The sequence below is a fragment of the Armigeres subalbatus genome, chromosome 1 (genome assembly GCF_024139115.2).
Source record: "Armigeres subalbatus isolate Guangzhou_Male chromosome 1, GZ_Asu_2, whole genome shotgun sequence".
In the NCBI taxonomy this organism is placed as follows: Eukaryota; Metazoa; Arthropoda; class Insecta; order Diptera; family Culicidae; genus Armigeres; species Armigeres subalbatus.
Window position 1 is genome coordinate 258,165,581 of NC_085139.1, and position 13,175 is coordinate 258,178,755.

The 13,175-nt window shown below is 38.1% G+C and overlaps 1 protein-coding gene across 1 annotated transcript; it reads right to left on the reverse strand.

Annotated features, from left to right (window-relative positions):
* Positions 1-10,967: 10,967 nt before the first annotated feature.
* LOC134207245 (probable basic-leucine zipper transcription factor Q) lies at positions 10,968-12,774 on the reverse strand. The gene is made up of 3 exons (XM_062682964.1): positions 12,453-12,774; positions 11,937-12,323; positions 10,968-11,080 (listed from the first exon to the last, which is right to left on the reverse strand). Exons 1-3 carry the CDS (start codon positions 12,772-12,774, stop codon positions 10,968-10,970), a joined length of 822 nt encoding a protein of 273 aa, XP_062538948.1.
* Positions 12,775-13,175: the final 401 nt, after the last annotated feature.

The following is a 13,175-nucleotide window of genomic DNA, read 5'->3' on the forward strand; positions in this document are numbered from 1 at the left end:
ACAGTCATTCGCCGCGTGAAGTTTTGTGCAAGTACCCATTTGGGAACACTACAAACGCCGCGCAGTGTATCATATCCAGAAAATCTGACAATAAAATACTACCACACTGACTGTAGAGTGCGTTTCAGATTCCCCCAATAGCACGCTTACCAAGGACATGCTAACGAAAATACTATTATATGAATCATTTATTTCCCAAATATTTACCATATTTGCAAGTGTAGAAGTTTAAAAAAATGAAAACTGCATTAAAAACTGCACTTGCAGAAAGGCTACATGTTCTAGCCCTCATGCTGTGCCTTCAAACAAATAGCGTACGTTAATTATTGGCTGCCGCATAATTTTAAGATTTACTGCTAGTTGAAACCATGGCAGTTGTGTTGCTCTCGCTCTCGCGATACTCTCCTAAAAACATTTTTTCCAAAACGTAAACAACGCTTTAGGTGGGGATGATGCATAACGCACTACTAAAGAAAGCCAATTGTAAAACTTATTCTAGGCAATTCCTTGCTTTGTACTGTGCATAAACAGTTATAACTGTGCCAACTACCTGATATTATTACACAATTATTCATAAATAAAATTATTGGATGCTTGTTTTTAACTCTGCCTGCATTGAAGTTTTATGATTGATACGTGCGTTTGATTCCACTCCTCTCTATATCGATCAGCTGTTGTGAATCCTCTCAAAACTTTCACGTGTTTCAACTTCCCGAGTTGAAAGAATACTTTTTCGGTATCATTTTACAGATCAAAATAATTTTTGCAAGAAATAATAAATCTCAATTATGATGATGGTATTTGTCAAGTAATTTGACTTGAAATTATTCACATGAAATGACGTTGAAAGTTTATCTAATAAAACATACGATCCATTGTATCTTTCCATTATTAAATGAGAAAATGTTTGTAGGTTTCGTGCGAAAGACGATAAAACTAAATATTCTTATACTAATTGAATCATTTATTTGCGAAATTATGAAGAAAATGGTGTATCGAACCACGAAAGGTTGATGCTTGAATCGCTTTTGCTTGAATCGTGTTTGGAAGCCGTAAGGTAGGCAATTATTTTTGGTATGTTCTGCGAATGAAAGCGATTATATCGTGATTCGAGAAAAGCATCATGAGGGCCCATTTAGGGGAACTGGGGGTAGGACGCCCACGTTAAGGAAAATGCCATTTTTATCAATGAAAACCACCATTTCAGCCAGTTTTCATCAGCGCATACTGAAGAACAGCATATCTGCGACTGACTACCGATAACAGATATCTAATTGTCCATTTTATTGCACAGAAATTTGATTTTTAAAAAGCACCCGAAAAAAATGATTTTGAAACCATGCGGGGTGAGATGCGCCAGTGGATGGGTTAAAACGCGCATGTGCTTATCGTACTGATTTTCATTTTAATTTCCTACATTAAGGCAATTAACCGAATGTTTCAGCTGTTTCGGTCATACGGAATGAGCATGGGCGTAATGCCCCACACCGACCTCAGAAGTTTGAAGGCCCATAAAATCGTTTTAAAACCATTTTTGACGACGATTTCGTGTGGAACATAAAGAACACGAGTAAGCAGCATGGCTCATGGCTCAATTATTAATTTATCAATGTATAACAGCAACAGAAAGACTAAATTCCACCGAGCTAGATTGCATCAAAACACGCAAAAATCGTTTTTTTCGAGTTTTTCATGTATAACTAGAGAAAAATCATGAAATATATGTATCCAATGGCAATATTTTTCATTGCTTTATCGTATAGACTATTGAAAATAATCAAAATGGGGATTTTTAACCTTATTCAGGGGTGGCGCGTTTTAACCCCTATGGGCGTGCTATCCCCACTTCCCCTACAAACTACATGATGTTTCAGGTTGTGGGAGGGTACATATCTGAGCGTTAAGGACTATATAAATTTCAGAATCCTACCATACATGAAGCATTACTAGAGGCTTGGTATGGGTTGAGTTTAGCGTTATGTAATTTGCGAATGAAACTTAACCGCTGAGTGGATTAACCTGTTTTAACAAAAATTCTTAGCAACCTAATCGCAAGCATAGGATATTCAATTATTTTCTTCAGAACGGGTTATTGGTGAGAATGTTTCGATTTTTGAGTTTCACCTATACTAAAGTAGTGCTACAAATCGAAAGCGCATGCCACCATTTGGCTACGGGTGCCCCCAGTATTGCCCAAAAAAGTTTTGGTTAATTATGTCGCTATACTAATGGAAATTGTGAAATAAAAATGATAGCTGACATAGTGTGGTTGTTATCCATTCATCTGATGATCGAAAGCAGGTATGTTCATTCAGAAAACTCTTTTATTGGGCAAAAGTAAAACTCTAGTACAGCCAGCCTGCATAAGTCAACGAAACATGGCTGCTAAAAAACCGAGTCAAAGTGATTTTTCACGCAAGATAATTGCTTTTAATAGTTTAAGAAGTGTATAAATCTAGAGTTATGATGCAGATATGGGTTTGATACACTTTTCTATAGAAGCAGTGGTTAATATCTCCCTACAAATCGACGTATTATCGCTGAAATATTGATTAATTTGCGTGATGAGCCAATGTTACATCCAGGGCCAACATTACCGCCGGTTACCCTATCACGCAAAAAGTATTCATCAATCGATGTCTACGTTTTTGAAAAACACGCTAAAAGTGCTCATTTCGCGCTTAACTTTTCAAAAGGTCCTAAGTAACATTTTTTTCATGATTTAATCTGAATAATGCAATCAACATATTTCATGTTAATCTGTTGATTGCAATACTCAAATTAAATCATGAAAAAAAATGATACTTAGGACCTTTTGAAAAGTTAAGCGAGATTTATATTTTTTTAGTATTTTTTGCACGAGAAAGGCATCAACACTGCTAGGCGGATTAGTCAGGGTTTTCATTGATTATAAGGCCTCCCTATAACTGGATTTCGAATGCTGAACTCCGTCGGCGATGCCATCAAAAAACCGATATCAACAGAAATTCGAGAGCGTTAATGGAGATGGGTCGGCTACACATTACAAAAAAGAGGAGACGAAATCTGCAAGCAAGTGCTGCACTGGAATCCGATAGGACATCGGAGCAGAGGCAGACCCAGGGAATCGTGACGACCTAGCTTCTATAAAGAAATAAAGGAAGTCGATAGAAATCTGCTGCTCATGCCCAGGTCAAGACTAAAGCGAGCAGTCGCCCAGGATGGCGCTGTAGAGCTTCCTCTGCGATTTCACGATAGAGTTGGGCCATTTTTGTTGGTTTTTTAGAACTTCCAGGATATAAATCAAAATGTCGGGTCGAAGTAGTTTGCCTTTACTCCCTTGTTAAAAAAGTACCCAACGGAAAATTTATTTACCCAAATGTAAGTTTAATTCACTCAATTTCGACCTCACACGGTTAGAAAAAAGTAACTAATTTTAGGTACTTTTTTTCTATTGCATCTCCTTCCCTCTTTCCTTTGTTGTCATAAAATGAAGAGCAAAACCACTCAACAAGGGCATTAAAGTGTGGGAATCCAACGTTGAGTAATCTCATGTTTACAAAAGTTGAGCAAAATTTACCTAATTTTTGATTAGTTTCTATTTAGAATTAAGTATATTTTACTTAATATTATAAGAATTTTACTTAATTTCCAAAAAAAATTGCTTAATTTTGGGTTCCCCCAATAAACCCCCGATTTGAGTGAAAAGTACCTAATATTAGGTACTTTTTTCTAACCATGCAGGTAATAAAACTCAAAATTGGCTTCCCGTATTGAACTGGCGTTGTTGGATTGTTTGGCTCTTTTGTTTTTGACAACAGATGAAATAGTGGATGAAAGAGAAGAGAAAAAATAGCTCAAAAATAAGTTTAAAAAAACTCTACGCTGGGTACTTTTGTCTTCCGTGTATGTGGCAATGAAATCACACTTGATGTTAATTATGAAAAATATAGCTACTTGATTTGAAAGCACCAAAATAAGCTTGATATGAACAACAACAGCGAGCCGCCAAAATATCAATCAAAGCAATCGTGCTGCTTTGCCAGCAGTTAAAGCCATGTGGTCAACTATTTCGGACTGGAGTGACAGTTTTCCAGCACACTTCCACTTGTCCATCAACATGATAATCAGCATCCCAGAAGGATTCTCATCAGAATCCGAGAGGAATTTCCATCAGAGTTCGAGAAGAATTCTCGTTGGCATCTCTAAAGAATTTCTACCCGAATCATCGAAGTATTCCAACCGGAATCCAGAAGAATTCACACTGGATTTCTTTCGGTATCGATACACTTGGGAATCTGTGGGGGTTACCCTTCATAATCTATGAATGATTTGCTTCAGAATCTCTCGTTAATTTGCTTCGCCGAATTGCTTCGGAATCATTCGACGATTTGCTTCGAAATCCGTGATGATTTGCTTCGGATTCCCTCAACGATTTACTACTTATTTACAACGATTACGAACATCCCTGGAGGATTCCCTTCGGAATCTCTGGAGGATCAGTTCGGAGTTCCTCGACAATTTTCTTAGGAATCCTTCGACTATTTGCTTCTACATTCCTGGAACATTGCCTACGAAATTTCTGAACATTCACGTTGGAGTTCCTGAAGGATTTCCCTCGGAATTCCAGGAGGGTTTTATTCGGAGTCTCTAGAAGATTCTCATTGGAATCCCTGAAACATTTCCGTCTGAATGGAGGATTCCCGTCGACATCCCGGGAGGATTTGGAATCCCTGAATCATTCCCTTCAGACTATCTGGAACATTCCTAGCGGAAACCCTGGTGGATTGCCTTCAGGATCCTTGGAGGTACCCTTCGGTATGCTTGGAGGATTCCCGTTGATTCTCTGGGGATTCTCGCCAGAATCACTATATAGGATTCTTATCGAAATCCTTGGAGGATTCCCGTCGGGATCCATGCACCATGGGTCAAAACACACAAACCTTTCTGCAGAATTAATGCGGTTGTCAATTCAAAACATAATTTCTCCACATAATGATCATTTGTGTAGAGGAAATATACTAAAAAACACGCTAGAACAAAACTACTTTTGGTTCCCGGTGCCTAAAGTGTCCTTCTTGGATTCTCTATGTGTTTCAGATTGCATATCTGGGCATTGGATTTGACCGTCCATTGATCAAAAATCAGGGGTTCGTGTGAAAATAATCGAATATTTTATATTTTTCATTTTGGTATAATAACATTCTATGCGGATCGAAAATCCCTTTTTTGAAATTGATTTCAAAGTGGTAGACTTTTCTTACAACGTTTTGAAAATCCTGTTTTTGGAGTACCTCGCGTTGTAACGTCACGAAATGTTGATGTCGAATAATCCAAACTTAGTCCGTATTTTGGACATGTCAACCCGCAGGGTCATCAGAGATCTTCATATATTTGAAGAGTGTTATATTTGTTATATTTGGAATTAAAATATCGTCCAGAGCAGAAAATTAAGTCCAAGTCAAGAATTCTCACGCGTTGGAACGTCAGCAAAGGTTTTCTGATGCTTTATGCAAGTTTTCTTTAAAAAAAAAAACATTTAAAAGAACCTACGTCAAAACGTTGTAACATCACGGAATGTGTCATGTACTTTATATTTTAAATTAAAAGCATAATCTTAATATTATTTTAACAGTTGTCGAATTGTCTACTTTAGAAGAATAAAATTAAGCCAGGGCTTACAATGGGTCTAGGGGTGAGAATTGGTCAAGCTTTTAAGGATAGTCTGGAGGTTGAAATGGAAACAAATGGAAAGGTGTTCGACTCAACTTTATAAATTCTGAAAAAGTAGAAACTGAATTGTCACTTTGGATTGACCAAATACGAAGCAACTCGCAACAACAAAATGCATTTCCTGGACTGGTTTTCTTTAGTTATGTGTAAATATACGTAATAAATACAATATAAAGTTCGCCAAATTGTGTAATTTCCCCTCTTTTGTAGCCATGTAAGCTGTACAATTTGTTATAGAAAAGGTGTGCAAATGACGCTTCTGAAAAAACGCTCTACATAAATTTCAAAACTGAATAATGGTTACCCTAAACACACGCGACAGTCGCGTCGCGTGTGTTTGGGGGAACCTAAAATCGCTACAAATAAATCCCACCTCACCACTTGATCGTTGACAAACAGATCTGGCACCCCTCGAAATCTTCCACGGGTCACGGTTGTTTCGAAGTGATCACTAGAACCCAGATGCTGTGACTGTTTGTCTGCGGTTGGGAAAAAATAAAACAAATGTATCGCACACCCTACACCTGGCTCTTGTTGTTACAATGCGAAAGTCTCACAGCGAAACCACAATTACCAAGCACTAACGCTTTCAAAAAGCTGGCTGTCTACACCTCTATCTGTCTTTTTCATTTTAGTTTTAAGTCAAAGAGAAATGTTTGCAATTCGAAAGAAAGAAAATACTATCGAAAATATATTGGCGCTAGGCTGCTGTTTTGCAATTTATTAACTAGTATAGTAATATTTATACAAAGATAACCTATGTCTCTCTTTCTCTCTCTGTTTCTTGAGACGGAAAAGTGCTCTAATTTATTGTAAAGAATGGAACTAAACCCGCGGAAATGCACTTTGATACTTAGCTGATAAGGAAAATTATACTACTTAAAAATAGAGCGACGATCAGCTGATGAACAGCTGGTCGAAAGAATCAAAAATTAAGAGCAAAAAGCACAGCTGGGATAGGAATTGATATAAAACTAAATGTGGCGTTACAGCTCCGCATTACACACAGTTCTAATCTCATTACACCTAAATCGAAACCAAATTCATCACTCAAAAAACACTAAAACAAAGCACAAACGACTCATTCACCTTAGAAGTTTTGCGAAGGAAATGCTCACTATCTCCAAACAGTTTCCCGGACTGCCCGAGAACGGCAAATGGGTGTGGCGGAATTGTCAATTGTGGTGCACCCGCCGCCGCCACACTGCACTGATCGAGGTCGAGCAAATCAGCTTGAATCGAAACTCCTGGCGCCACGCTATCAGGCCCCATCCGGGCGAGCATTCCGCGGCATTTGTACATAGTTATTTAGAATGATATTATCGCAAACGAGAATTGGACACGACTTGAAACATCATCGCTTCAATGCGAACTATTTAATAGGCATACGTGCATTAAAATAGCAATCCGACACAGAAGGATATTGATGAAACCAGTGCATCAAATAAGTGGTGCGATTTATTCTGTTTGTTGTTTTAAAATTGGAAAGTGGTTGCAAAAGGATCACAATAGAAGAGAAAACACTATTACTGATAGACTAGATTTTGTTTCTTATGAAATTGATTAACACTGCGCTGAAATGCAATTGTTGATGGAAAAAGAAAACAACAATGAGAAGAAGTGAAACAGAAAATGTAATAAAAATGAAGAAAATTTAAAATATTATAGAAGCATTTCTTATTTTTGGATGACATCCCAATGACATTTAATTGAGTAATATGTCATGCTTGCAGCCAGTCCCACATCTTAGTCTTTCAGATTAGGAGACTCGGAGGCACATAAACAGTGTAGGCTCGTGGAATATATCACGCCGAAATTAATCTTGACGGACAAACGTGTCAGGGTGGGGAAAACGATGGCCATTAGTCGAAAAATTTATTGGAAAACTGGAAAATTCTGGAATTCCTGGAAGAATTTCCGGAGGAGCTCCTGAAGGAATTTCCCGAGGAATCCCTGGAGGAACTTTCGGAGGAATTCCTGGAGGAACTTTCGGAGGAATTTCTGAAGGAATGTCGAGAAGATTTTTTTTTGTAAAACTTTCCAACGAACTCGTGAAGAACTTCCGAAGAAACTCTGGTAAACCGTTTGCAATTATGTAGTTCACGCCGACCCACGTACATATCCAGAAACACTATTGAGCTCTAAGCTTTTAATCAAAAGCAGTGTATGCTTGTTAACTCGTGTGATGGTTGAAGAAGGGCGTGCTTCTGAATAATACTAATCTAATATTAGTTTAAGTTTGGTTATGTTGACATTGAACTAGAAAGCTAATCAGGAGCTCTTTCAAATAACTATGTTCAGTTTCGTACATTATGATAAATAAAAAAAGGGAATTTCGGCTGCAGTGTTCAATAGAAGCTGCCAGATACTAGAGAAACCGTATATATAATATATAGCTTTGGATCTTCGGATAATCCATAACTTATTGATCTAGAGAGGTTGTGCTTTCGACATTTCGAAAAGATGCTTTCATTTTCGTGCTTGCAAAGTTTGATTTTGGTAACCACCAGCTGAGAGTAATTCATCTCTGTTCTCTCTTTCTTTCGTGTAGTCTCATATTCTCGTTGAGCAAAGCTTCGAGTGTGCCTATCTGTCCCTTATTTAAAGTCCGAAACTGACATAGGTATCATCCCAAATTTTAAGGAACCACATTTTGCAGCGACTTTTTACTGGCGGGGTATGTTGCTACGATCCTGAAAATATTGGTTCTGCGTCTGCCAAGCACTGTTATGAATATTGATAGAGGCTAAGCACCTTCCTTAGCCGTGCGGTAAGATGCACGGTTACGAGTCGCGGGCAAAGCTGAAGCACATTTTCGCGTTGAGAATTTTCTCGTCCTTCTTCGACCTAAAAGTATTATCGTGTTAGCCTCATGAAAAGGGTATGCGATAACACACTTTTTCCTAACGAAACGAAACGAAACGAAATTTAAAATGTCTATGTTGATTCGAAACGAATCGAAACGAAATATAGATTTACTTTCGAGATTTCGAAACGATACGAAATCAAGTTCCATTGAATTCGAAGTTTTACGAAACGAAACGAAATTTTAATTTTTTTTCCGCGGAATTTTTTTTATTTTGATTTGGTTTTACATTAAATACGCAATTCGAATTTAACTTTTTCGAAGTTAAATATCTGTTTTGCAACCAATAGATCTATAATTACAGAAGAAGCAGTCTATGATAAATTGCCGCGTTTCCGTTTATATACTGATTCTAGTGACATATTAAATAGCCAAAATAATGGAGTGGTTAGTTCCACTGCTATGGTTTTCATAAATATAGGAGGGATTCCATCAGGACCAGGACCTTTCGAAGCATCTAAATTACGTAGGGCCTGCAAAATGTCATGGAGATGAAGTTGATTCACTCCAATATCATTTGAAAAGTCTGTAAAAAATGCAAAATAGTCGCGGTCACGATCATTTTCAGAAAATGTAGAATAGGTTTCCTGGAAAAAATCTGCAAAAAGATTACAGTTCTTTTCCGAGCTATCCCCCGCGTTTTCGTCAAGATGCATAATTGATGGAAAGTTATTAGATTTCAGTTTTGTTTTTACGTAATTAAAGAAGTTCTTTATTTCGCTCTCAGTTTTTGAATTGTAATCTTCCAATGCGTTACTGATAGCGTAATTCAATTGATCGCATACGTCCAAGTAATATACTAAATTTTCATTACTGTTATGACTTTTGTAAAATTTGTGTGCTTTTTGCTTGCGATTTCTTAAATTCTTGATTTGCCGGTTATACCAAACTGGGTCTTTATTATTGTTATGACGTCGTTTTCGTTTTAGTGGAGTTTCTTGTGAGATTATGTCAGATAATAATCTGTAAAAAGTGTTAACAGATGCTTCGACATTTTCTTCATTTCTTAAAACTATTTGCCAGTTTACACTACTTAACCTACCTCGAATATTTTCATAGTTCGCTAAATTGTATTCAAAGACATCCTCATACTCACAATCGTTGGGTCTTTGTTGTTCATGGATGAATAACGAGTATTCGATTGCAGTGTGGAACGCTTCATTTTTCCACAATGGATTGATAGATTCTGTTACACAGAAATCTTCATAGATATTTGTCAGCAAGAGGTCCAAATAGCAATTTTGATTGTTTTTTATGTGATTAATTTGGTTCAATCCTAAACTTGCAGACTTGTCAAAAATTAATTGCAAAGTTTCGTTATCCCCAACGACTGGCAGTAGGATACATTCGTTTTCTGAGTTTAGAATAAAGTCAGCATTGCGTTGGTTAAAGTCCCCATAGATGTGAACTTTAACCTCCGGTGGACGTTCTGATAGTATTTGTTCAGCGCACTCAAAAAAAGATTCATAGTTGTGCTTACAAGCATGATTAGGTGGGAAATATACTGATGCGAATATATGCATTTCTCCAGCTATATGGGTTTTTACCCAGACATGCTCAAATTCATTGAATTTATTTGTTGTGATGATTTCTGAATTAAAGTTTGCTGAAATAGCTATTAGAACACCACCACCGGACTTTTTCTGAGACGTTAGAAAACTCCTGTCATCTCTAAATACATTAAAGTTACTTCCAAAAATTTCTTCACTCCTAACACTTTCGTCCCAGCTTGTTTCAGTTGCCAGAATAATCGAAAAGGATGAGCTTAATAAATTTATAAATATATCCTTCATTTTGGCTGGGCTTTTCATTCGATTGAAATTCTGACAATAAATTAGAACTTCAGTCGAATTCTGTTTCTGCGAAGAAGTTTTTGGAAGTATGACGGTCGACGAAATATTTACCTCTTCTGATGTTTCATGTAGCGTGTTATCTTCACTTGTTAATGTTATTTCCGGAGAGTGCGTCATTGCCGATGAAAATTTGGTGGGCTGTAGAATTTATATGCGGCCTCCCTAGTGCGTTGAAGTTGTTGAGTGCGTTCACTGGAAAGGAACGAACGGTGTGATTGAAGGTCTGCCAAGGCGTCGTTGCGAGATATTCCTAGATCCTCTGGTACATCCAGGAAAATTTGACGCAATAGTTGTAAGTCTGTTGGTAGTCCTTCAGATGCTAGCATTGCAGTGGCGCTGGTTTTGGTGGTTCCACGAATGCATACTGTAGGTGGCTGGTCGTGCAAGTATGACAGGAACATACGCACAATGTCCATAATTTTTGGGTCCCGTAGTCGTGCTTTTAAAAAACGTCGATCACCAGACGCAGATTGCTCTTTGAGTCTTACTATAGGTGGTCGCATTGGGTCCAGCAGAGAAGGGTGCTCGATATCCATTTAAAGTCGGCTTTCACTGCTGCAAGAAAGTTGTGCTGGCTGTTGTTGTTGTTGTTGGCTTTGTGACTGTTGATAGTTTTCTGGTTGATGTTGTTCTTTTTGAATAGGTGGTTCTGCTCGATATGGGTTGATAGTAGGGTGGCTCAAATTAGTATGGGAAAAACTTTGTTCAATTTTTTTTATGGGCCGCCCTCTTATTCGGTTCTATTTGATGCCCTGATGCTCTGGACAAAATTTCAGCCAAATCGGTCAACGTTTGGGCGGTGCTAAACTCGTTGGAAGTTTATATGGAAAAATGTATGCAGAAACATCCAAAACAGTAAATTGCAGCTGGACTACACAACTTACGATGAAGAACTGTGATACTCATTCAGATCTTGGAGAATTTAATACAGAATGTTATGCAGAAAACCGCGAGAAGATTTGAGTTTTCCAGCTAAGTTATTAGCATTTCTCTGCAGTGGGGTTTGAGCAAATTTCGTTTCTTTTACCTTTGAAAAGAAATAAATTCACCCCTACAACACTCCAGTAAAATGCTAATATCTTTGCGTAATTAACTCTAATCTTCTCGCGGTTTTCAGCATAACATTCTGTATTTTATTTTACAAGAACTGAATGAGTATCATGGTTCTTGATCGTAAATTGTGCCGTCCAACTGCAAATCACAGTTTTTGGATGTTTCTGCATACATTTTTCCATATAAACTTCCAACGAGTTTAGCACTGCTCAAACGTTGACCGATCTGGCTGAAATTTTGTCCAAAGCATCAGGGCATCAAATAGAACCGAATAAGAGGGCGGCCCATCAAAAAATTTGAAAAAGTGTTTTTTGAGCCACCCTAGTTGATAGTTTCACCCTTTCTAAAATTAATTAGTTTTGGGACCGATAGACCAGGGATAGGATGGTCGGTGATAGAGGGTGGACCGGCAAATTTAACTTTAGCAATAGCAAGTAGTTCCTTGTCTTTACCCATGTGTCCTTCAGTATGATCTTTGAAAGTTGCAGGTGGTTTGTTGCTAATACGAGCGGATTGTTGTTTTCTTCGTTTCCTTCGTTGTCTAGCCTTATCAACGGCTTTTTCTTGGAGCTTTTGCCTATTCAGCTTCTTGTCGTATGTCGACCAGTATGGCCTCCAATACCATTTATTTCCCAGCATTCGCCAACCAGCGGAGGAAAGGTCTTTTTTCGATTGAGCTTCGTTGCTCAATTTAGAGAATTTGGCTCGACGCTCAGCAAACAGGTCCATGATTGCATTATTGGTCACGTCTTGCTGGGATTGTTGATTTTGTTGTTGTTGTAGATGTTCTGATGCCTTTTGCCGTTCATTGGAGTCTTGGAAAGATTGTTGTTGCTGTTCTTGTTGTTGATGTTGTTGGTGTTGATGCAGTTCTTGTTGTTGTTGAGACAGCTCAGTAGTCGAAAGGTCATATAGCTCGTCTGCCAAAGTGTTGTGTAAAGGAGGTGAATTTATTTCTGCACTGTTACTTAAGTTGGAAACAGCAGCAGAAACATGTTTCACTTCATCCAATAATTCATCCAATTTTTTTGATTCAGTGAGGACTAGGGAAGATGGCACCAGGTCGCTTCTGAGGTCATTTATTAGTTGTGGAATAAGGCCCATTGAAATTGTTGTTGTTTCCATCGCCTCCACTGCTGCTGCTGTAGCTGATTTAACCGCCTTTTCTACTATGAGGTCGTCCGGAGGAGGTGTGTCCAAAAATGCTGATAGCTTGTTTTTAATTTCTGTAGCGTATGCTCTGTTGTTGTTGGTGGCATTGATGACGCCCCGCTCAATGTTGGTAAGCATTGTTTCGACGTGAGCAATCGCCTCATCGTGTGTGTTGCTTAAGGTCTCAAAATTTGTGAGCACCTTATGATTTGCCACTAATGTGTGTTCAATGTTCTCAGAAATGTTTTTCAGAGACATTGATAATTTATTTAGATTGAGTTCTTGCGCGAACTTTTCTTGGCAATCATTACAGAGAGGCAGCATAAAAGTGCGTAGCACTTCTTCGTGATTCCTTTGGACACCTATGCATGCTGCATGAAAGGTGCGTTTGCAGGATCCATAACAGCGCCATAAAAAGTGATTGTCACTTTGCGCACAATTTCTTATTCCACGCTTGATGGCACAATTAAACGCGAAATGCGCGCGGGTCAGGTAAAAATATTTAAAAGATAAGCACGGCGGGGTAAAGTTGAACGCGA

Coding starts and splice junctions, on each gene's coding strand:
- LOC134207245 (XM_062682964.1), bottom strand. CDS start 12,774: ATGCTTACCAACATTGAGCGGGGCGTCATCAATGCCACCAACAACAAC. Junction 12,324..12,452: donor TGCTGCTGTTTCCAACTTAA/GTAACAGTGCAG, acceptor ATCAACAACAAG/AACAGCAACAACAATCTTTC. Junction 11,081..11,936: donor TCATACTGAAGGACACATGG/GTAAAGACAAGG, acceptor CATATCGAGCAG/AACCACCTATTCAAAAAGAA.